Source organism: Impatiens glandulifera, chromosome 4 (assembly GCF_907164915.1).
Source record: "Impatiens glandulifera chromosome 4, dImpGla2.1, whole genome shotgun sequence".
Taxonomy (NCBI): domain Eukaryota; kingdom Viridiplantae; phylum Streptophyta; class Magnoliopsida; order Ericales; family Balsaminaceae; genus Impatiens; species Impatiens glandulifera.
Window position 1 is genome coordinate 6265191 of NC_061865.1, and position 26420 is coordinate 6291610.

General features: G+C 30.5%; 5 protein-coding genes across 5 annotated transcripts; 4 read left to right on the forward strand and 1 right to left on the reverse strand.

Annotated features, from left to right (window-relative positions):
• Nucleotides 1-3262: 3262 nt before the first annotated feature.
• On the forward strand, nt 3263-4943 carry LOC124934555 (valine N-monooxygenase 1-like). The gene is made up of 2 exons (XM_047475085.1): nt 3263-4186; nt 4323-4943. Exons 1-2 carry the CDS (start codon nt 3263-3265, stop codon nt 4941-4943), a joined length of 1545 nt encoding a protein of 514 aa, XP_047331041.1.
• Nucleotides 4944-9691: 4748 nt separating this feature from the next.
• On the forward strand, nt 9692-11007 carry LOC124934556 (valine N-monooxygenase 2-like). Its single transcript, XM_047475086.1, has 2 exons — nt 9692-10423; nt 10537-11007. Exons 1-2 carry the CDS (start codon nt 9692-9694, stop codon nt 11005-11007), a joined length of 1203 nt encoding a protein of 400 aa, XP_047331042.1.
• A 2741-nt stretch (nt 11008-13748) lies between these two features.
• On the forward strand, nt 13749-15667 carry LOC124934147 (H/ACA ribonucleoprotein complex subunit 4-like). Its single transcript, XM_047474627.1, has one exon. It carries the CDS (start codon nt 13836-13838, stop codon nt 15498-15500), a length of 1665 nt encoding a protein of 554 aa, XP_047330583.1. The 5' UTR covers nt 13749-13835; the 3' UTR covers nt 15501-15667.
• Nucleotides 15668-16949: 1282 nt separating this feature from the next.
• Nucleotides 16950-21953, forward strand: LOC124934306 (conserved oligomeric Golgi complex subunit 6-like). The gene is made up of 11 exons (XM_047474818.1): nt 16950-17243; nt 17317-17369; nt 17499-17646; nt 17745-17852; nt 18742-18809; nt 18886-19009; nt 19282-19428; nt 19524-19787; nt 20203-20487; nt 20571-20711; nt 21235-21953. The coding sequence occupies exons 1-11, from the start codon at nt 17022-17024 to the stop codon at nt 21736-21738; spliced, it is 2064 nt and encodes a 687-aa protein (XP_047330774.1). The 5' UTR covers nt 16950-17021; the 3' UTR covers nt 21739-21953.
• Nucleotides 21954-22502: 549 nt separating this feature from the next.
• LOC124937051 (cyclin-dependent protein kinase inhibitor SMR14) lies at nt 22503-23194 on the reverse strand. Its single transcript, XM_047477562.1, has one exon. The coding sequence runs from the start codon at nt 23167-23169 to the stop codon at nt 22798-22800; it is 372 nt and encodes a 123-aa protein (XP_047333518.1). The 5' UTR covers nt 23170-23194; the 3' UTR covers nt 22503-22797.
• Nucleotides 23195-26420: the final 3226 nt, after the last annotated feature.

A 26420-nucleotide genomic window follows, 5' to 3' on the forward strand; every position in this document is an offset into this window, starting at 1 on the left:
TTAACCTTGCTTTATCTAAAGTTTGACTCATTCATCAACTTGATGCCAAAATTGCAATTTTACATTGAGAGCTTAAAGAGACCGTATATATGAATCAGCCTGTGAGGTTTCAAGATCCAACTAAACCCAATAATGTTTATCTTTATGTGCTTAAATAGGCTCCACATGCATGGTATAAGAAATTTATTTATTATATTCATACTCTTGTATTCCTTTAGTACATCAGATCATTCCTTTTTGGTCTATCGAAAAGGTAAATCTACAGTTTAACTTCTATTGTACGTGGATGACATCATATTGGCTGCGTTTTGGATAAAAATCGTAAAACTATTATTACCCTTCTTAGCTCGGAATTCATTATGAAGAACTTGGGCACGCTAATTAATTTTTGGGTATCTTTTGTTACCCATCATACCCATTGTTTATTTTTGTCAGAAAAAAAAGTATACAACAGATTTGTGATCGTGTTAGCATGTCTTCCTCTAAACCGTAGTCAACTCTTGTTGATACTAAACTAAATATATGTGTTACGTCTAGAACCATTTGTGGAGCTGTGTAGTCTGTGTTACATTTAGCACCCGTTTGTGGATTGTCTCTATTTATACTTGTTTATACTTGTAAGGGCACTTCAGTATCTTACTGTCGTGACCTGATATCACCTATGTTGACATGAAAGATCCGCACATGCATGCACTAAAGTCAGTCCCAGCCCCGAGTTTTGAAATGCCCTATCCCGATAAAAAAAAGTTTTTTTTCCCTAAGTTTAGTAATAAAAATTGATAAAAAAAAATAATATTATTTTTGTTGGAATTTGAACTCATAAACTAAGAAAAAAATTTAATTTGTATTTTGAACCCTGTGCTACAATATTATATTATATGCTTAAAAGATCATATATTTATCTATATATCTTATATATTTATCTAAATGGGTTGCCCTGGGAAGTGGGCTGCTCTAGCCCGATGACTTGTCGGACTTATCCGCCCTAACTAAAGTGCATAATATTCAAGGTATTCTTGATCATGGTCTCCACATTTATCCATCGCCTACATCCACTCGTGTTATTCCAACCATGACAATATTATTCTCAACAAAAGAAAAGAAATCCACAATTTTTATGATATGTTTGAATAATTCTCTAACTTTATGATATCGTAATTCGAGTTCTATAACTCCAAGTCACAAAGAAAAAAAATTCATGCTCCTAAAAATATTCATGACTACCAAAAAAAAATTCAAAACTTTTGAAACACATTTGGAAAAACACCCAACTTAACAATGTCATAAACAGAGTTTCATAACTCCAAAAATTTTCAAAGAAAACTCCTTCGTGCTTCTAAAATAATTTTCTACCAACATATACAAACAGATCTTTTATAAAGCAAACTTGAATTTTCACTTCTTATTTGTACTCTACTTCTTATTTGTACTCTCCTCCTGGATGGAAATGCTAAACTCCTAGACTCGCTACTAGGAAAAGAATATAGATGATCATCTCAAACACAATTTAAGATAATCACAAGAGGAAAATAGTTATGAAAACATAATGCGATAATGCGAGTGTAATATAAATGACCAACTATACACTGAACATTCTTAAAAAAAAAAACAAATACTTTAATTTTATTTCTTTAGTATTTTTTTAGAATCAAACTAAGGTGACGACTTTAAAGTCAATTAGATCATTCCGTCCACGAACGTATCGATCTAAAACACGTACGAGCCAATACAAATAATTTCGTTAGAAAAATTTTATTTTCGGTTTCTCATCTCATTTAAGACACGATAACTCCTAAGAGATTGATAATTTTGTATATTTGATTAGATTCGAGATAAAAGTAAGATAGTAATATATAAAATGTAGAATGACATTATTATAACTTTATGTATTCAAGAAATTTTGGGACTAAAAATTGAGCGGGTGCAAGAATTATTATTCATGTCCTGGTCTAAAAAATATTTCAATTTTTTAGTTACCATCCCTACTGGTAAGAGATGGGCTATTCTTTTATAAAACCCCACTCAATAATATACACCATTTTTTTTATAAAGTGTCATTTTTTAAATAAGATCGTGGATGAGCCCACAAAATAAAAGATCCGATACAATAATCAATTGAAAAGAAAAATAAGGATATTCATGATGAGATAACAATTTGGACTTTGTACATGAAAATATGACCTAATTAAATATTCATTATTTTCCCCTCACTAATTACATATTTATTTAATAATTAAAATATATTTGTTTAATTTTCTTTTATCATTATATATTTTTTAAGTTTTAAATAGAAAAAAATAACTCAACTATTTAAAATTTATATCAAACAAAATTATTGATATAATTGAAATATTATTTTAATAACCCTATAAAGATCTACTTACTATAAAGATCTTTTAAATTATTGATGTAATTTACGTATTATTTTAATATCCCTATAATAAACATGGTCTTACAAAAAATCTTTTAAAATTTTGATGGTATGCACGTGATTGTTTATTGTATGACTATAAGTCTATAACTTATTTAAATAATTTATAGTATTTTCTCTAATTCATTTTCAATAAATTTATAATCATTTTATAAAATATATTTTTATTTTTTTTTAAATATTAATACATTTTAAATCTTTTCACTCAATAACTTCAATTTAAATAAGATTATTTAAATAATTCAATAAAACTATTTAGATAACTTTAATATGAGAAAGGCCTTAGTCTAACAAGATTATATTTTATTTGAGATTTTTAAAAGAAAAAAAATATTGTTAGATGAAAAAGTAGGTTTTTTATATTTTTAATTAGTTAAAATATTATAATGTTCTTTTATATTTAAATTTTAAATTTTATAAAAATAAATTAAATATATTTTGATATTTTCGTTTATGAAATAAGTGATTTAATGGTTGAAAATAATAAAAGAACTTTATGATAAAAATAAATTCGAAAAAGTCAGGCTAGTTTAATTATATTATGAATTAATAAAAATAAATGAGAAAAAAAAAAACATTACCAAAAATAAATGAACTAGCAAAAAAACAAAAAGATTAGTTGAAATGTACAACCTTACCAAACATCCCATTATAATATATATTTAGTAAACCAAATATACTATGAAAATATAATTATACAATCTGGTTTTTTTAAGTGAAAAAATGTGAAGGAATCAAACAATGATTAATGGCCTCTATAAATATTTCACAAACCTATAGGCTCTTTTCTCATCCAAAAACTTTAAACTGTGGGGCAATCTTAAGCTAGCAATGGGCATCATCTTTCTTGTAGTTGTCTTAATAGCTTTAATATGGGTGTTTTTCTTATTTAAGGAAAGAAAAGATCCAAGAGCTCAATTGTGTCTCCCACCCGGTCCTAAACCATGGCCCGTAATTGGTAACCTCTTGATTCTTATGAAAAACAGACCGGTTTTTCGTCAAATGCATGACATCATGTCGAAAATGGGAGTTGAGATATGTTGTTTCCGACTAGGAAAAACCAATGTAATTGTTGTTACCTCTCCGGAAGTAGCATGTGAATTTCTAAGGAAACATGACGCGGTTTTTGCTTCACGTCCTGATTTTCTATCAGCAGAGCTGGTCGGCAGTGGATTTTCTGGGATTGCTTTGACACCTTTGTGTGACCAATGGAAAAAGATGCGCCACGTCTTTGTCTCGAGAATCTTCTCGCCAACTTCCCTACAACTAATGCATGATAAGAGAGTCGAGGAGTTTGACAATATTGTCCACTATGTCGGAAATGTTATCAAGAACAATGAGGGCTTGGTGAATGTTAGGCTTGTCGCACGACACTTATGTGCAAATGTGATGAGAAAAATGGTTTTCAACAAGAGATTTTTCGGAAAAGGGACTCAAAGTGGAGGGCCTGGAGTCGAGGAAGAGGAGCATGTGGATATGATTTTCACTATGCAAAAATATGTATACTCTTTTTGCATAACTGACTATGTTCCATTTCTTCGACGACGATTGGATCTTGACGGCCATGAAAAAGCAACCACACATGCATTAGAGAATGTAAGAAAATATCAAGACCCCGAAATAGACTTGAGAATTAAACAATGGAAGAATGGAACTAGAAGAGAAAAACAAGACCTTCTTGACATTCTAATCACTCTTAAAGATGACAAATGTAACTCTCTATTAACCACGGAGGAAATTAAATCACAAGTTATGGTAAGAAGACTTTTACCATTGATATTCAAAGAATGCACACTTAATTTATTTTTTCACAAATTCTCTCATTTTTTAAACTCTTAATCATTGATTATCTTCATGTTTGTTCACCATTCATTATTATACATGTATGTAGGATATCATGCTAGGAATTGACAATCCATCCAACGCAGTTGAATGGGCTCTTGGGGAATTGATAAATCATCCCGAGTTATTGGAAATAGCTACTCAAGAACTAGATCGGGTTGTTGGGAAGGAACGTCTCGTCCAAGAATCTGACATACCCAATCTTAATTACATTAAAGCTTGCATGAAAGAGTCTCTACGTCTCCACCCAGTTGCTCCATTTAATTTGCCACATGTATCCGTTTCTGATACGATAGTGGCGGGTTACTTTATACCAAAGGGAAGCCACGTTTTATTGAGTCGTCCTGGTCTAGGACGAAACCCTAGGATTTGGGATGAACCACTTCGGTTCAAGCCAGAACGTCACCTTAAAGATGATGGGTCTCAAGTGAACTTGTATGATCCAAATCTCCATGTGTTTTCGTTTGGTATTGGACGACGTCAATGTGCTGGAATACACTTAGGATCCATAATGTCGATAATACTTTTAGCTCGTCTCATCCAAGCCTTCACATGGCGCCCAACATCAAACACTAGTTGTATTGAGCTAATTGAGGGGCTTGATCATATGTTCATATCCAAGCCTTTACATGCCTTTGCAATGCCACGCCTCAATAAGGATCTATATTAGTTGTAGATATTAATAAAACATATGATCAATTTTTCGTACTTATGTTTTAAATATAATATTTTTTCGAGATATATGTGTTTGAAACTATCCAATAATGTGTGATAATAGTTGAAAATCAAAAAAAAAAATAATTGACAAATATCATAAATTAGTTAATACAATAAAAAAAAAATATTATGTTAAAAGTAAGACTATATACGAGTTCTTTCGTTTTAAAAAAATCTGAAAAAGTTAAAATTGTGATATTAGAATCTTATATCATACAATTTAATGTTCAAATATTTGGTGTCTATCCGTTTCAGTCACAACAAAGTCGGCTTTTGAACCAAAAAAATATTAATAAAAAGAAAGAATATTATATTTATCTATAACTTTGTTTAATGTCTCAAATCTATTTTTCAAAAATATTTTATTTTATTCATATGAACTTAATGTGTTATATATATTAAAATTGTTAATTTTGTTAAATAATTTTATAATAAAATTATTGCTTAAAATATTTGATCCTAAATAATAATTATTTATTTATATATTTTTTTATTTAGTAAAGATTTTAATAATTATTCAAAATAAAATATATTATAAATAGAATTTTGTATAAATTAAAATTGTTAGTCAAAATAAATATATATAATTATTTTTTAAAAATATTTGAATTAAAATTATCATTAATTTTAACAATTATAGATAATATATATATATATATATATATATATATATATATATATATATATATATATATATATATATATACAAACTAAAATAATTATTAATCTTATTAACAAAAAATATATATATATATATATATATATATATATATATAATTTCAAAATATTTCATTACTTTTTAATTTTATAATAAAATAATTAAGTCAAAATATTATATATATATATATATATATATATATATATATATATATATATATATATTAAAAACAAGTTTATTTTACAAGTAATTTTGGTTGCTGCCATTGTCATAAAAATATCATCCTTAAAATCTCCTAAAATTAAACAGAAAATAGACTAATGATACAAATTTGCCCTAATTTAAACTTAGTAATTGATTTTGGATGTGAAGATTTTTAAGAAAAGTGTTTTCTCTTTAGATTTAAATTGATTTTGCTTGAATTTAAATATTTTGATGAAGTGAAACTTTGAAACAATGATGTTACAGTTATGGCTCAATATATATTTTTAGACCAAAATCAAATTTTTGATGTGTCATGACCACTATTAATACTAGGCAAACAACTTAGACATTGGATATGTTACCACACAAAATATGACATTGGAGGAATATAACAAAGGTTTATTCGATGTTTTTAAACAAGTTTTTCAATCTTGGAAAGATGAAAAGAATATCAATTGTTTACAAATTTCAATTCGAATTTTGGAAAAGAATTAGTTATTGTGCATCACTTGTATGTTAATTTATTGCCCTTTTATCAAATTCATATAAAGTCTACTACATAGATGTCTTCTAAAAATTAAAAAACAAGTGCCTTGTGAAAAACGGATGGAATCAAAGTGAATTATTGATGAAAAGTGGATTCATGAAGAATATTTCTAGGATGAAAACCAAGGCTAGATTTTTTTTTTTTTACTCACACGACTATTCAACAACGAAAGTGGTGAATCCGAAAAAATGCTACGTACTTAACATCCTCTAAGTTGCTTTTAATATATATGAGAAATTCAAATTTCAAATAAAATATAAATTTAACTAAAAGTATAAGAATTAGGATCAATTAAGATATTTAAATCAATTAATATTTAAAATAGTTATTTATCAAATTAATTAAGGGTGGTGAATGATTTGGTTAGGTTTTTCAACTAATTAAAAATTAAAAATGTTATACCAAAATTTATATTCATAATTGAATGTATATTCAAAGTGAGTTGATTATTAAGATAGCAACTTATATCAGCTTCTATTTTTATGATTAACAAAGTAAAAGGAATTCAAAAAGAACACATTTTCCTTTTCCATTGCCATATTTGATGATATTTATTGGTACCACACTCAAATATTTTAGGTTTATTGATACATCCAGATAGACGGTTGCACCAAAAATCTGTATGTGGTTACAAATAAATTGAAAGAAGAAAAGAAAGATGAATAGATGGGTTAGGTTTATATCATTTGAAAAGATATTTAAGTATTACTTCATGTATAGATTCTATTCACAAATATTTACTTTTTTATTCAGGAATTAAAATTATGGTGTATTTGAAAAAAAAAAGGATTTTAATTAAATAATTAATTAATTATGAATCACGTCACATTATTACAGTAAAATTATTATTTTATATTTTTGGGTGCACTGAAGCCCAAAACCCTTAGTAGATTTGTTTATGCAAATAGTTATTTACAAAATATTTTAATTTATCAATTGTTTTTATTAAGAAAATTGTTTTTATTAAGAAAATGACATTTTATAAGGTCTTGGATAATAATAATAACATACGTAAAATGTTCATTTATAATATATATATAATAATACTTAATTTTTAAAGTGTTCGGATTGCTGGGTTGAGAGTTGTGGTTAATTTGGATATATATGTGAGAATAAATGAATATTTGGGTCGGATTTTGAGTTTATCCGTCCATAAACTTAAAACGGTTAAAAATAAAATTAAAAATGTTATATTTATGTTTCGAACTTGTAACCTACAGAAGTTTTAATTATAATAATTAATATTTATGTTATAAATAGAGTTGATAGAAAGATGAGTAAATTTTTTATAAATTTAAATTTTGACTCTAGTAAGTTGGTTATACTTTAGTAATATTTTACCATATAATATATAGGATGGATGGTAGATAAATAGGATCATTTGCTCTCGATTTCTTCGACTCCCCTCATATGAAGGGACAAAATAGTAAAAAAAAATTAAAGACTATTTTGCCTCTGCTCTGTGAAGGAGAGGCAGAGAATTCGAAATCTTGAAATGGTAAGATATGTAATCATTTTAATAACTTTTGGGATATCAATTGTCGAGTAAAGGTAATATATGCAATTTCTTAAAATGTATTATTAGTTATTTAATTAATAAATATATATTATAACTCAATTATGACACCACAATCATAATCCTCCATTTTCATTTAAAACACTTTAGGTGAAAATTAAATAAAAATGGAATAGGTAATATTTTGGTCTTTTAGATCTCTTTTCACCGCCTCTAAAGTTATATTTGTGAGGATCGAACAAAATTTGCAACAAATGATGTGAAAAAAATTATTAGGACTTATTAGTTAAGAATAAAATTTTTTAAAAAAAAAATATTTTTCTATGTTCTTTCAACAAATAATTTTTCATTTTTCTTTCTATTAATAATTTATCTTTATTTATTTATTAATTTATAAATATATATTTTGTTCAGTTAACTCGTTTATTTATTTTTATATATTTCTTTTAAAATAATAAAAGGGAGAAAGAATAAATTAAATAATAAAATATATATTTTTGAAAATAATAAAAAGGATAATGAATAAATCAAATAAAATATTATTGAATGATATGTTTAGAATATATGTTTTGAAAGGGAAGATTAAAAATATATATTTTATTTATTTACCTCATCGTTCTCATTATAAGTTATAACTATTATCTATTAATAGACAATTTCAAAGTAGGTATACTAACCTTATATATATATAAATTATTTGAAGATAAATTAAAAATGTTGATATTTTACCATGTCTAACTACTAAAAATAAAAAAAAATAAACAACCAACTTTGATATTTAAAATAACATAGACTAAGTTTTACAATGTACGTATCCCCTCCTCCAATCATTTAGTATATATATTTTTTTTTTTACTTTGAGGGTCATAATTTTTTTTTTACTTTTTTTTTAATCAATATCGGATTCTAATAAATTATTTTATTATATCAAAATTTTATACCAATATTATATTCGGCGAATTCAAGTTTGGGGATGAAATTGGTTTATTTTATTAAATGACTTATTTTGCAAGGGCCATTTTTCAAAATATATATATTTATATAAATAAAAATATAAGAGTGTGTTTTATTTGCAATTACATTCTATTAAATAATTTATTTTTCTAATTAAAATTTAATCTTGAGAGAACTCACACAACTCACTCCATTATGATCTCTCTTTTAAATCAGTTCGTTTTTAACATATTATTAATTTTATTATGAACTAATTGATTTTAAAACAAGAGTAATTAGAAAGTAACATAAACATTATAAATTGAATTGAATTGCTAATAGCTCAAAATTAAAATATAAGCATCAAATTGAATGTAGCCAAATAAAGCCTAAATTCATTTATATGATGAACAAGGTAACCTAACCAAACATTTCCTTAATTGTTCTCAATAGATCGTCATTTACTTAAACAAACTAACCTTTTTCATTGGAAAAAAAATGAGTTTGAATCAAATAATGAAATTAATTAGCATGGCATGATTAATGGTCTAGATCTATAAATAGTTCACAAACCTATCTCGATCTCTTCTCATTCTTAACTTTGCCAATTCTCAAATTAATTTTTTTGGAAATATTAAGCAATGGGCATCACCTTCCTTGTATCTTTCATTCTTTTGGTAATGACTTTAACAAAGGTGTTTTACTTATGTAAGGAAAGAAAAGATCCAAAAACTCGCTTTTTGTCTACCACCCGGACCTAAACCATGGCCCGTTCTTGGTAACCTTTTGATGCTAATAAAAGATAGACCTGTTTTTCGTCAAATGCATGACATCATGTCAAAAATGAGTGTGGAGATATGTTGTTTCCGCCTATGGAAAACCAATGTGATTGTTGTATCATCGCCCGAGGTTGCATGTGAATTTCTAAGGAAACATGACGCGGTTTTTGCTTCACGTCCTGATTTTCTATCGGCAGAGCTTGTCGGGGGTGGATTTTCTGGGATTGCTTTGACACCTTTGTGTGACCAATGGAAGAAGATGCGCCACATCTTTGTCGCTAGAATCTTCTCGTCAACTTCCCTGCAACTAATGCATGATAAGAGAGTCGAGGAGTTTGACAATATTGTCCACTATGTTGGAAATGTTATCAAGAACAATGAGGGCTTGGTGAATGTTAGGCTCGTCGCGCGACACTTTTGTGCAAATGTGATGAGAAAAATGGTTTTCAACAAGAGATTTTTTGGAAAAGGGACTCTAGGTGGAGGGCCTGGAGTCGAGGAAGAGGAGCATGTGGATATGATTTTCACTATGCAAAAATATGTGTACTCTTTTTGCATATCGGACTATGTTCCATTTCTTCGACGTCGATTGGATCTTGACGGCCATGAGAAAGCAACCAGACATGCATTAGAGAATGTAAGGAAATATCAAGACCCTGAAATAGACTTGAGGATTAAACAATGGAAGGATGGAACTAGAAGTGAAAAACAAGACCTTCTTGACATTTTAATTACTCTTGAAGATGACAAATGTAACTCTCTATTAACCACGGAGGAAATTAAATCCCAAGTTATGGTAAGATAATTTTTACCATTGATATTCAAAGGATGCACACTTAACCTTTTTTTTGGTTATAAATTCTACCATTTTTTTCTTGTTTACTACTCGTCATTTATCCATGCATGCAGGATATAATGCTAACAATTGACAATCCATCCAATTTAGTTGAATGGGCTATGGGGGAATTGATAAACCAACCCGAGTTATTGAAAATAGCTACTCAAGAACTAGATCGAGTTGTTGGGAAGAAACGTCTTGTTCAAGAATCTGACATACCCAATCTTAATTACACTAAAGCTTGCTTGAAAGAGTCTCTCCGTCTCCATCCAGTTGCTCCGTTTAATTTGCCACATGTATCTGTTTCTGATACGGTAGTGGCGGGTTACTTTATACCAAAGGGAAGCCACGTTTTATTGAGTCGTCCTGGTCTAGGACAAAACCCTAGGATTTGGGATGAACCACTTCGGTTCAAGCCAGAACGTCACCTTAAAGATGATGGGTCTCAAGTGAACTTGTATGATCCAAATCTCCATGTGTTTTCGTTTGGTATTGGGCGACGCGCCGACGTCAATGTGCTGGAATACACTTGGGATCCATAATATCGATAATACTTTTAGCTCGCCTTATCCAAGCCTTCACATGGCGCCCAACATCAAACACTAGTTGTATTGAGCTACTTGAGGGGCTTGATCATATGTTCATATCCAAGCCATTACATGCGTTTGCATTGCCACGACTCAATAAGGATCTATATTAATTGTAGTTATCTATTATAAAATAGGCATGTGTATGTTATATCTATTGTCGGTAATGTTTTAAAATTGCAATTATTCATAATATGTTATTATAAGTGTGAAACTATCGAGTTTCACTTTATAATATAATGTGGTAAACTTACTTTTGACTTTATAATTTGTGTAATGTTGAAAAAAAAATTGTGTGTATTATAAAAAGAAAATGTATTTGCATAATTATGTAAAAGATTATGTGCATGTTTCTTCTTGGTCATCGGCTAGATCCTTCAAACTAATATCAAATCAAAATCGAGTTGACATAGTTCATTTTTAAGCTTTAAAATTTGACTCTTTTTTTTATTTCCTTTCTCAAAACTTATCAAATGGTTTTCTTTTTGTTTAAATTTATTATTTTTATTTTATCTCATGAAATCTATAGATGTGTTGAAATTAGTTAAAATTTTAAATTAATTCTTAAAATTATTAATTCTTAAGCTAAGTTAAATTTTGACAATTTTAAGATTTTACAATTCAAAAAATAAGTTATTATAATAAATGAACAAATTTTGTAATTATTTTAGTAATTAGAATAACTACTCCACATTTTACATCAGTTTTGTTCTTAATCTCTTTTTTTTCGTTTTATAATTACTTTTATATAGAGAAGAATGTCAATTTTACCCACCAAGTTGTAGGAATGTGTCAAATTTACTTATTAAGTATCAAAATTCTATTTATATGTATGAACTTGTCAAAAAGTGTCAAATATATTTAAAATAACAGAAATGTTAAAAACGGTGTTAAAATTTTTGCCACATGTAATATCCACATATTTTTTATTTTTTTAAATTGACATTACTTTAATTATTTTTCCATTATTTTTCCATTTAAACAAAACTTATTTTTACTTTCTCTCTCATCCCTCCACAACTCTTCATTTTTTTTCTAACTTTTCTCTCTTTGATTAACTCAAGTTCTTTTGAATTTTTACCTTCTTCTAAACTCCAAGTACTCCCTAATTGAACTTTAAATAGTCATCATCGTTGGTGAAAGTTTTTGTTGGCCGATTCCTAAATCATAGACGTTGTGGCCAAAATCTTCATTAGTCGAACCCTAAATCATTGTCGCCATTAGCGGACAATGCCGAATCAAGGTAAAATCTCCCTTAATCGACTTGTTTTAATTTTAGTTTTTATAATACTCACCCTTTTAAACTTTATCAGCTCTCAGACGTAACCCCCAAATCCAAGTCTTTCTCAGTTAAACCTTACACTATCATCATCATTGGTTGAAACATTCATTGATCGAATCCTAAATTGTCAATGTTGTGGTGAAGTCTTTGTTGGCCGAATCCTAAATTGTCAGTGTTGTGGCGAAGTCTTAATAACTCGTTACTTTTTAGAACAATTTTTATAATTAATCAATTAAATATTATTATTAATAATAAAATTACTCATAGATGGAGAAATGAAGAGATAAATATTTAAAGAAAATGGTAAGTTGTGAGGGTAAAGAAATAAAAAATAAATAAGAAATTTTTTTAATGTTTTGTTTGAATAAAATATAATTAAAGTAATGTCAATTTAAAAAAATAAAAAATATGTGGATATTACATGTGGCAAAAATTTTAACACCGTTTAACATTTCTGTTATTTTAAATATATTTGACACTTTTTGACAAGTTCATACATATAAATGGAATTTTGATAATTAATAAGTAAATTTGACACCTTTTTACAACTTGGTGTGTAAAATTGGCATTCTTCCCATTTAATTATCTAAACAACTAATAATATATAATTAATATCTTTTAAAATTAAGGTTAATAAATTCTTTCTTTCATATTTAAAACTCTTAAAATTTAAAAATTTTAGTGAAGGTTAATAATTCTAATTTTAGGTAAACTTGTACCAATAATAAGATTTACTATTTTACTAATTTATAAATAATTTCGATTTTATAATTTTATATCATTTTACATTAAAAGAAACATATTTATATTTATAATTTAAAATATATATATAATTTAAAAAATATATATATTATTTATTTAAATAAATTAATAAATATAATTTAAATAAATTTGAGAACGTTAGTCCCCGCGGATTAAGCGCATAACCCAAACACACTCAATAAGACACACTCAATAAGACGCATAACTTATTATCTTAGAACCCAAAATACAGGGGTGAGTGATATCTTAATTTTATAAATATAACTTTTTTATAATATTATTTACTTATTATTATTTTTTAATTAATTTTATATTTAAATATGTATATTATTTAAAATTATTAATATATAAAAATTACTTAATTATGTATATAACTAATAATGATATATAATTATTCTCTATGGACAGCTATTCTAAGTAAATTTTTAATTTTTCGTGACTTTTACTATTTAAATTGGCCCAATAAGAAATTGGCCCAATAAGAAAATAATTGATATTTGATTATCCCAAAAAAAAAAAAAAAAAAAAGTATCCAGATGACAGTGATAATAGGTTAAGATTATCGCGCACATATATTTTTACAATGAGACGCTCCACATACAATTATTTCTCCTCCTTCTTCCACTCCTAAACCCTAATTCTCACCATTTTAAACCTCAAAGTTTCAGACATCCTCACCACCGCCTCCATTTTCACTCTTTCTCTCTCTACATTTCTCAAACTAGGTTAAGCCATAACCATGACTGAAATCGAATTCTCTCATTCAGAGAAAAAGAAGAAAAACAAAGCCAAGGAAGATCCTACTACTGAACAAGATGTAGCCGCAACCGATTTCTTCATCAAGCCACAGACCGCCGTCCCAGCGACTGATTACTCACAATGGCCGATTCTTCTCAAGAACTACGACAAGCTCAACGTCCGAACCGGTCACTACACACCCATTCCTTGCGGATACAGTCCTCTGAAGCGTCCTCTCGCTGAATATATCAGGTATGGTGTTCTAAATCTCGATAAACCTTCAAACCCATCTTCCCATGAGGTTGTTGCTTGGATTAAACGTATCCTTAGAGTTGAAAAGACTGGTCATTCCGGTACTCTTGACCCTAAGGTCACTGGTAATCTCATTGTCTGCATTGACCGGGCAACTCGCCTGGTTAAATCGCAGCAGGGGGCTGGAAAAGAGTACGTTTGTGTTGCTCGTCTTCACTCTGCTGTCACAGATGTTGCTAAGGTTGCTAGGGCGTTGGAAGCTCTTACTGGAGCTGTTTTCCAACGTCCTCCTTTGATTTCAGCTGTTAAGAGACAACTCAGGATTAGAACTATTTACGAAAGTAAGCTTCTTGAGTTTGATGCTGAAAAACATTTGGTTGTTTTTTGGATATCATGTGAAGCTGGAACCTATGTTAGAACAATGTGTGTTCACTTAGGATTGTTGTTGGGAGTTGGTGGACATATGCAGGAGCTTCGTCGTGTTCGTTCCGGTATTTCTGGTGAGAAAGATAATATGGTAACGATGCATGATGTGATGGATGCACAATGGATGTATGATAATTACAGAGATGAGACTTATCTAAGGAGGGTTATTATGCCTCTTGAGGTTCTGTTGACGAGTTACAAGAGATTGATTGTTAAGGATTCGACTGTGAATGCTATCTGTTATGGTGCTAAGCTGATGATTCCTGGGCTTTTGAGGTTTGAGAATGAGATTGATGTTGGTGAAGAGGTGGTTCTGATGACTACTAAAGGAGAAGCGATTGCTTTGGGTATTGCTGAGATGACTACTTCTGTGATGGCTACTTGTGACCATGGAGTTGTTGCTAAGATCAAGAGGGTTGTGATGGATAGAGATACTTACCCTAGAAAATGGGGACTTGGGCCTAGAGCTTCGATGAAGAAGAAGCTGGTTGCGGAAGGAAAGTTGGATAAACGTGGGAAGCCAAACGAGAGTACTCCTGCTGAGTGGCTTAGGAATGTGACTGTTCCTCTACCTGAAGGAGGAGATGCCATCATTGCTAGCTTGGCGGCTGCTGTTGAACCAGTAACCGAGGCTGAACCAGCTGTTACAGACGATGGAGAGAAGAAAAAGAAGAAGAAGAGGAAGGCAGATGAGGTTGAGGGTAGTCCAGCAACTGATGCTGTCAAAAAGGTGAAAGTGGATGAAACTGAGGTTGAAGCTGTAGCTGAAGAGAAAAGTGAGAAGAAAAAGAAGAAGGATAAGAAGAACAAAGAGGGGGTTGATAATGGAACATCTGATGGTGAGAAATCTGAGAAGAAGAAAGAAAAGAAGGAGAAGAAGAAGAAGAACAAGGATGCTGAAGATGATGTAGAATCTGCTGAGGAGAAAAGTGAGAAGAAGAAGAAAAAGAAGGACAAGAAGAAGAAGAAAGGAGAAGAGTCAGAATGAATAGCTTCTTTTTTGAGGTAATCAAACGAATCAAAAGCATGTATCTGGTTCTTTGTTTGTATTAGAATGGTGATGATGGGTTGTTGGATGGGTTTTTTGTTTTGTTTTTGATTTGTAGTCTTTGAACTTTGGTATTTCTTTGATAATCTACTACTAGTTTTGCCTTATTTATTCCTTTGGTGTTTCAATTTTGATCTTTATTATTCTAATTATCTGCATTTTTCATGTTTTATGTTGAAAAAAACTGAAATTTTATGTTCCAAAACTTTTTTGTGGTTTCAAGTTTGATTTTAATTAGGTTATTCAAAGCAAGTTTATGTCTCATCTTCTTTTCTTGAATTATTTTAAGATATTATTGTATTTTATATTGGAACTCAAAATTTCAAAAAAAATTACTAGGTTTGTGCCTATCTATTTAGATGGGCCTGTAAATTTCTCAAGAGCCAAGAGAAGTATAATAAGATGGTTTTATGGTTTCACCTATTTTTTATAATAAATATTAGTATATTAATAAATATTAAATTATGCTCTAAACGAGTCTTTAAACGAACATGTTCACGAACCATAAATCCATAAATGAGTTTTTAATCAAACATGTTCACGAATTCATTAAAAGTCAAATATATTCACAAGTGGACTAGTCGAATATTTAAACGCTCTAACTCATTTAAAATTTTAAGCTTTTAAATGAGTTGGCTCGTTAGGACTAATTAACGAACAAGCTTTTTATTGAGTCAAAATTTGAATATCTCACAAATAGTTTTATTGATTTACTGAGTCTACCGTTTAAGTTAGTAATCGAAAGATTGAACTAAAAACAAATTAAATAAAAGTATAAATTTATTCAGTCTAATAATTTTAATGTTATAACTAAACTCATACCTAAATTCAAATTGATAATCATATATTTGTTAAGGGCATATATGACCATCCAAGAATTAGCATCTTCCTAATGTTTAGGTTAAGACTAAAGGGTAACTTAAAAAAAAGAAAAAAATTGTGGCGAAATTCAATTAAAAAATAATCATCCATATTGAAATTGGGTAACTATAATGTACTTTGTTAAGTTATGCAGAAGATTTTAACAAAATATAAACTCAGTATCTGAATTAAAAAACAATAGAAATTGAAGGACATGAACAGACTACTATTATCTCCTTCAATAGAGAAATTAACTGGGCAAATGAAATGACGCAGTTCGGGTTATTGGAATGAATCGTTTCTATTAATCCGACCCATTCTTTAATGGGTCAAAAGACACGCGCCTCTGTCAATCCACCTCTGACCGGCGCGTGCAAGCTTTTCCGACCTCCGATCGTCGGTGTTCGGTGGCGTTGGATTCCTCCCGTCTGTAATTCATACTCAGAGTGTATATGTGAAGATTTGGAAATTTCTGGATAAACAGAGAAAGAAGAAGGTTTATATATAATTTCCTTTCATTTAGAAATATTAGAAGTAGAAGGAAATAGAGAGAGAGAGAGAGAGAGAAAACCGCCGATATAGAGGTTCGTCGGAGTTACAATGGGAACGACCACCGCTCTTGCGCCGGGACTGTCAAGGAAGTTGAAAAAGGTGCTTGATACAAGGACGGACAGTCCAGATCTACTATTATCTCTTAGCACTCTTTCCGACTTTTACACTGGAAACACTTCTCATGCTCGCCGTAACCTCCGATCCACCATTGAAAAGCGTTCGCTCTCCATCAATCAAGAGTTTCTTCAAGCTTCTGATACCGCTCAACAGGTCTTTAAACTTTTTCCTTTCTCTATCTCTATCGGTAATTGTAATTGTAATTGGAATTGGATTATGTGATTAGGCATTGGATCGTGTGGAAGAGGAGGTTAACGCTCTTGCTGACTGCTGCGATAAGTAAGCTAATAAGCCATTTCTCTTGTGTAAATTCATAGTTCTAAGTTTATAATTCTTCTGTGAAGCAACGATCCAGATGAAATTGAGTTGTTCATGGAAAATCTGATTAAACTGTTTTTACCATTGTAGGATAGCTAAGACTTTGAGTAGTTGCAGCTCTACAACTGGAGATATAATTAATACTACAGAACGGCTTAAACAGGAACTTGAAATCACTACTCAAAGACAAGAGATTGTGTCGTGTTTCCTTCGCGATTATCAGCTTTCTAATGAAGAGGTTGATTCCTTAGTCTTGTTCTTCTTTCATATGGAATGTCAAACAGCAAATAAACACTAAAAGTAACATAATATTTGGCATATGATACTTTCTTACAGATAAATGCTTTGAGGGAGGAGGAGCTCAGTGAAAATTTCTTCAAGGCGTTATCTCATGTTCAAGAAATTCATGGCAACTGCAAAATTTTGCTTCGTACTCATCATCAGGTAAACACGGCATTATTCTCGTTCTTCACTGTTGTGCAACAACAATAAATAAAGCAGTTTCTATTTACAGTGCTTTGCTCAGACTGCACATGCTTATAGTGTATGCTTAGAGGTAAAGATTTGATTTTCCCAAATCCATGTATGAATATATCTCGCCACCTTTGTATGATGTAAATATACAATGAATCAATAGTGTTGTGATGCACAAAATAACTGCAGAGGTAGAAGATTTGAAAGTTAATACGCCTCACAAGAAATGGATATGGAGAGATTATAGTGTTTTATTAAAAACAATTGGGTATATTTACTTATTTAGGACTTCTATTTTTTGAAAAATAATCATGTTGTAGTTATTAGATAGGAGTACAACTGAATGTCAGTATTAGAATTCATTGAACCTTTTTGAAAAACAAGTATTTTCTCCCAATGTATGTCATAATCACGATCTCAATGAAAAATCGGCAATGTTAAAATTGAAAGTGATATTTTTCGTATGGTGTAAGTTTTTTTCTCAATAAATCATGATCTAGATTAAGTATGGTTTGTGTTGCTTCATTTCGAATACAAATCATTTTCTAGATCATGACCCAATTTATAGTGTAATTTTTTTCTTTATTTCATTTAGTTAGAGCTTTTGTTTTGGGATCATGATCAAATTAATTTTAGATCATTGTGATTTTTGGGAAATATAAGTGTAAATTTTCCAGATCATGACCAGCTTGAAAATTTTGGATACCAAAACAGCCCATTATCCATCAGTTTTGTTTCTATTTGTGCTTTGTTCTTGGGAGATTATTCTCTGTTGTTGGTGATAGTTGGAGACATTCGGCCATCTCAAAAAAAAAATAGATAAGAAATGGTTTATTGACTGACTTGAGAGACTTTGCAGCGTGCAGGTCTGGAACTTATGGATATGATGGCTGTCTACCAAGAAGGGGCATATGAGCGGTTGTGCAGGTAAAAAAAATTCTTGTTGACTTCTACAATAGTGTATAACTGTGTATCTGTCTTGTGATATCCTTTGGCTGTCTAGGTGGGTGCAGACAGAGTGTAGGAGACTGGGAGATACTGATAATCCGGAAGTAGGTGAACTTCTTAGAACAGCTGTCAGATGCCTTAAAGAACGACCTGTCCTCTTCAAGTATTGCGCAGAAGAGGTAATCTCATTGAAGATCTACCTTCTGCATCTGAAATTTGGGTCTTGTTTGATCTTGTTTGGTGTAGATTACTGAAAATCAGGTATTTGGGTAAAAGACATTAGGGGTATACCTATATAATGAATAAATAGTTTTTTTTTTTCATGTAGATAGTATTTTGATTGATAATTTGAATGTTGAGTAAATTGTTTATTGGATAGTGGATTATTTGAAGTTAATCTCAAATAACGCACATCAAACAAGGTCTTGATTTTTACATTTTTTTAATGAAGGTTGCAAACATGAGGCATAATGCACTATTTAGGAGGTTTATAAGTGCTCTCACACGTGGTGGACCGGGTGGAATGCCTAGACCTATTGAAGTACATGCTCACGATCCATTGAGATATGTGGGTGACATGTTGGGATGGCTGCATCAGGTTTGTTGCACTTTTATTTTTCTGTTGTTACAACCTCTTGTTACTGCAGAGGGATAATAGTTTGGATTATAATCAGTTGTATTTATCTCTTGTAGGCCTTAGCATCAGAAAGGGAGCTCGTCCTTGCATTACTTGATCCAGATGCAATTTCTGATACTGGACCAACTGCCAGGAAATTTGGCGAAGGATTAGAGAGTCATTTAGGAAAGACAGAAATTGATTTGACATTTGTTCTTGACAGAATATTTGAAGGAGTCTGTCGACCATTTAAAGTGAGAGTTGAACAAGTGTTGCAATCGCAGCCGAGTATAATTACATCATACAAACTCAGCAACACTCTGGAGTTTTACAGCTATACTGTGAGTTCTCAATGTGTATATACTCCGTTGACTAAAAAACTGGATTTTAAAAGAAGAAAAGAAAAGTGGTATATATGGGCTTGTTTGATGCGGTTTATTTGAAATAAATTCAAATAACTCACTATTCAATCAGCAATCTACTCATTAATCATGTCAATTAAATCATCACCCTAGATACTCTTTTTTTTCTTTTTTTTTTTCGTTCTATATTTATACCAAATAGCTTAATCTTCAATAACCTACATCAAACAAGTTATTACAAAATAACCACTTGGCTGTTCAAATAACCCTAAATCAAACGAGGCCCAACAGTTTATCAAAATATCCTTAGCGTTTAATATTTTAAATTTTGGTCGATGATTTGAATGAATTTATTGAAGAAGTGATTTGACTAACACTTACTTTTTTCTTATAGATCTCAGATTTGCTAGGAAGAGATACTGCATTATGTAATACACTTTGGGCTCTTAAAGATGCTTCTCAGAAAACATTCTTTGATATTTTAAAAACACGGGGAGAAAAGCTTGTAAGATATCCGGCCCTTGTTCCTGTTGATCTTTCTCCACCTCTCGCGGTTAGGGAAGGTGTCTCTTTGTTGCTTGAAATAATAGAGACATACGATGGCATGATGTTTCCTGAGTCGGGAAAAAAGCCTCCTTTTGATCCTGTAATATCTGCTTTACTTGATCCCATCATTCAGGTATATTTACCTTTTAACTTAATGTGATATTCATATTTTAAGTTTCATTTTCAGATTTTTGTTTTTTTCTTCTGTATTTGTAGATGTGTGAACAAGCTGCAGATGCATATAAGTCAAAAGGTAGCTTATTTAGGAAAAATAGAACCAGTTCTGATCCTGGTCAATTCACTAAATCCTCTGTTGATGCTATTTTGACTCAAAGAAGTTCCATCTCCTCGGCTCAGGTTTGTATTCTTCTTCCCTTGCATTGGTTCGGATATCTGTTTGCATTATACTAGTATCAAAGCTCGTTACTTTAATCCGTTTAATTTCCTTTGGTAATGCATATGCTAAGTTTTCTGATTATAAAAATGATATCCTTTGGTAGGATTGTTTTTCATTCTCTCCTTTCCTTTTTGACGATGTTTCTTCTCGCGCTTTGATGTCTCTATGAGTTCTTTGTTGGTGTCTGTAACTTAAGACCAATCTGATCTTAACTTGTGGACCAATATCAACGAAGCCCGACAATATCTGATCTTAAATGGAGTGAATAGATAGAGTAGGTGTTAGTGGTTTGGTTGAGTTGGAGTTGGGTCTTTCACCAAAAAAAAAATTAATCCCGACAGATGTCATCAGTTTTCCATATTCGTTAATAGGTCTGGATTAGTTATTCAGTTTCAGTGGTTCAAACTGTACCCTAGTAAAGACTAGGTTGAAAATGTTGCAAAATTGAAGAATAACTTAACACGGGTGCTTCATCTCTTGCAGACAAGTGAAACACCTTCAAAGATTTTCCTCATAAACTGTTTGTGCACAATTCAACAACCTTTATTTCGACGTGAAGCAGCATCTGATTACGTAAAGAAACTGGGATCAATGATCGATAGTCACATTCGCGATCTGGTTAGAAAAGAAGTCGACTCAATTCTTAACAAATGTGGGCTATTGAACAAGATGTCGTACTTTAACAATTCATCAGACAATAATGATTCTCCATTAGCGGAAATGGAGGATACATCTCAGGCATCCCTATCGGAATGTCTGAAGGTTCTTTTTGGTCTTGTTTTGGGAAATGAAAACTCGTTACCTGAGTTTGAACAAATGCAGGTACCTAAGTTGAGGTCCGAGACTTCTGTTCAAGTTGCGAAGTCTTTGGCCGAAGCTTATGAACTTATTTATAAAGCGATTATGGATCCTAAGAATCAGTATGCAGATCCTAAGGCCCTGGCTAGACATCCCCCTGACCAGATCAGAACGATCTTAGGGATTTGAACAATTTTATATGGAATCGTGTGTTTGTTTGTGCTTACACCTTTAATCGCCTGCCCGTTATATTAATATTGTTGTAATTTTTTCCTTTTTTGCTATGAATATTGTTGTAATTTGTTCTTTTCAATCCTTTTTACTTTCATTAATATACATTGAACAAATTTATTTGTGTTCACTTGAGAAACTTAAATAAAAAGTTACTAAAGGGTCTAATTATATTATCTTATTTATTTCTTGTATTAGATAAACTTGTTTTTAAACAATATTTGATCAAGATTTTTTCTCTGGTAAGAAAGTGATTTGACAATTTAAGGGCAAGCATTTAAATTAGTTTGAATTTCTGGTAAAATTTACAGGTATATTAACTTAATCTTGTCGTCTTTTATAATTATGTTTTATTATTAATGAATTTGACTTTACTTAGATGAATTATTGGATTTATAGGATTGTATATAAAAAAAATTCAATATATATGATACATTCAATCTGTCGTCGGAAGCAGCGTTCTTGATAGAGTATAAACAACATAGTATTCAATCTGTCCGAGGTAGGATTCTTGATATAGTATAAAAACATAGTAGAGCTAAATTTAAATTTATCAAAAAAAAATCTGCAATAATGAGGTATAATAGATACAAGACAATTTTTATGAACATTCAAATTTAAATTTAAGAAGAGATTATGTTTGTCGAAAGAAACAAAATACATTGAGATGATGATAAAACAACGTCGAATTCTCTGATAGCAATTTGAGACAGGAATCGATATAATGTTACTCCGTCAACACAAAAAATCTTATCTTTGTGGAGTTCTAGAAATCCACCCAAGTGAAGAAACTTGAAGCATCAAATCTAATGTTTCATATCAAGATTTATTTACCTTATTCTAAATTTCTTCAATCATTGATCAACACATATTCTTGTCTGATTAATTGGCTCTTCAATGCTCTAATATAAATCTTGTATCATAAAAATTCCAAATGAAAAATCAAGCCAAAAAAACAAAATCCTATTAAAATATGTTGTATCCATTGCTTCGAGTAAGATACACACAACCATTGATTCAATTATAAGTTCGAGCCTTCTTGATCTTACGACGAAGATCAGACATAAATCCAACTGGAAACAATGCTTGTACCTCGTGTGACATATCGAGCAAAAGTGTTCCCTTAATTAGATGATCACGATGTCTTTTTCCCAAGAACAAGGCCGGAGATGGCTTGGATTTCCTTGGCGCAGGCGGACATTGAAGGATAATAGCCCTTAGATCTCGTTTCTTCGTCGGAGTAGTTGTTCCGCCAACCGGCCCAACCCCATCCTCCTCCTCCTTCTCCGGACAATCTGGAATTCTAATGGAAGTTAAGGAAGATATTGAAGAGATGTCTTCAATATTGTCAATACCCATGATTGCAGACATGTTTTCTAAGATTGACATTAAATAAAACAGAGGAATTGAAGAGAATGAGATTTATAGAAATATTGCATGAGATGAATGAATGATGAGAATAGTATTAGTATATATGAGGATATTTTTGTGGTTTAATTTAATAAGAATGTAATTATGAAATGTCACATTCTTTTTTAGGAGAAGGAGGAGGAGGCCCATGTATATTTATTTTTTAATCATATTATTTTAATTAGAAAAAAGGGTTGAAGTTTTCATGTCAATTTGGCGAAGGATCCAATGCGAATAAAGCTACAAATCTTTATTTCTTTAAGGGTTGTGTGTGTCTCTTTTTCAGGGTCTACATAAAATAAAAGGTGCTTCTTTTCCTCTGAGGGAGACAACCCTAATTGGGGATGTGACCATATGATATGATGTAACCATTGATGGCTCTAGATCTTGTTTGATTTATAAATTCAATATTCAAAATTTATGTTTTCACTTATCCATTCATGCTAAGAAAAAAAATGGGTCAATTCTAATGGTTTCTCGATATCATCTCCTCCATGGAAATTCAAGATTCGATTCCGTGTTAATTGAGTTTATGTAACTATGAGATTGATCCATACACTAACTTGTTCGAACCATTTTATCAAATACTTGTCAAATTTATTTTTTAAATGAAGAAAATTAATCTCTTATTAAAGTAATATGACTCTACAATTGCGATATTGTATTTCAACTTAAGGGATGTTTAGAAGAAAAATCGGTTACATCGATATCATCTCTTTTGTAAAAAGTCAATATTTAATCTCATCTCATTTGAGTTTCTTTAACTATGACATTGATCTATACACTAATTTGTTCAAACCATTTTATCAAATTCATTTTTCAAAGGAAGAAAATAATTCTTTTAAACTAGTACTATTCTACAAAGTCTTTTAATTTAACGAGTTTTTGTAGTGAATGAAAAATAAACATGAAGGAGTTATGATTTTTTTGGCAATATTTTTTTTCCACTTAAATTAAGTTAAGCTTCTTTGAATTATTTTTAAAATATTAATCTGTGTTATTTTGAAAAATAAAATGAATTTTGTTAATAGATAGAAGGTAAATTAGTATGTTTTTTAAAGGGTGAAATACTATCATCACTATAGTAATGTCATTCACTTTAACTTAAATCGTTTTAAATGTAAATTAAACTTGTGAATGATCTTTTAGAAATCACTATTGCTACTTGAACTACTTTAGTGAGTTAATAAATTGACTTGCTAATTGATTATAGAAGAATGAACGAGATAATGTTTGATTATATCGAGATTAAAAAAATTCAAATCGATCAACCGAACAAAGTTTGGTAGGTTAAAATAAATCATACATAATATTAATGTAATGTAAAAGTATTAAAAAGAATAATATTAGTAATAGTTTTAGAATAATTAAAAATATTAGTGTTAATTTAGAGTCTCATGGTGGCAAATGATGACTGCCTATGCTCATGCCTAATCATTTTGCTTCCCCTCTATCTTCAGTTCACTTTGTAATTAAAAATTAAAAGTAAAATAAAAAAATGAAAAATAAATAAATGAAAAGTGAGCATTTGGCACTCCTTAATCAATTGCTATTTCCCATGTCGATTCCTTGTCCATGTGGACCCATTATCATATTGTTCTCAATTATCCTTACTTTTTTTATTTTATATTAATATATATATTAATTAACCCATTTAGGAATCTTATAACTTAGATCTGCATTTTATGAAAACCTTGAGAAGAAGATCTGAAAAACAAACTTTGTTTTATAGTTAGACCTTGTTTGATGTTGTGTTCTTTATTGGGATTTTTTAAATACAAATATCATATTTATATGATGGAAAAAATATGTTATTTAAATTAGTGTAATGCCTTTTTGTATTTTAAATGTTATACAAGAAAAAATATATAATTAATTTAATATTTTAAAATAAAATAAGATGTGATATATAAGTTTTGAGTAAAAATAATGGTAGAATTGTGGAACGATGTTAACTTATTATCATAGACAGTGTCGTCAATTTGGGTTGGCCTGCCCCGCCAAACAATTTAAACGGGTTTGGTTGAAATATTAGCAACCCATTTGAAAGTGAGCCGACACGGACCAGCCCTCTCGGGTCACGGGCCTAGGCGTGTCGGGCTTGGGTTCGCCCGCGGGTTGACAAAAAAAATCTAATCTGATTTATAGTCTTATATGTATACCACATATGTCATCATGCCGCGTAACCCTAATTTTTTTTTCTCTCTCAGGCAGCATTGCAGCAGACAGTGATGAGAAAGGAGATGTAGGAGAAAGATTTGACATAGATTATATCTCGATTTATGATATTTAAATAATGTTGATTTTACTGAATTTCTATTTTATGATTTTTTCAAATTTTAGTTATATTGTTGAACTATTTGGTCAATTAATGTGTAACGATAGACAAGACTCTTGTTTGGTGTGTATTATGACTATTTGATCATGTTTTGAACTCTTGTGTTTTAGAACTATTAATGATTTCGCATGCTGGCCAGCCTAACCCGCAACCCACCTTGGGTTGGGGATTTTCAGTCCGTCAGGATGGTGGGTCGGCCCTCCGTCGACCCGTCGAATGATGGATTTTGATGGGTAAGCCCGTCCTGCCATGGGTTTAAGGATGACAATGGGGCGGTTCGGGGCGGGGAATGCAATTACCATCCCCACCCCGTTTAAATTTCGGGGATTTTTTTAATATCATCCCCGCACCGTTCGGTTTTTTTCGGTTTCGGGGAATCCCGCGGGGCACCGTTAATAATTTTTATTTAAAAAAATAAATAGATATTATACAATAAAATTATATAAACCAATTTTTTAATATAATATATATTGTAATATATTAAAATTTTATATTATTATAAAGAAATAATTTTAATACTCTTATAAAATATAGTAAATAAATAAATATATTGATGATTTAATATATTTAATTATGTTTATGGTATTCGGGGCAGAATCGGGGTGAAAACGGGGTGAAATTGGGGCGGTTCGGGGCGGGGGACACAAATACCATCCTCGCCCCATCCTCGTTCGGTTTCGGGGAAAAACCGTCCCAAACGGGGCAATTCGGTTCGGTTTTCACGGGGCGGTTTTAAATTGCCATCCCTACATGGGTGTCCATCCCTCCATGGGTTGGCCAGTTTGACCGCTCTATTAATAGATAACTAAAATAACAATATCAATAATTTAACTACTAAATTTTAAATAATTAATAATTTTACTACCTAACTAATTTTAGACAGGATTAATTC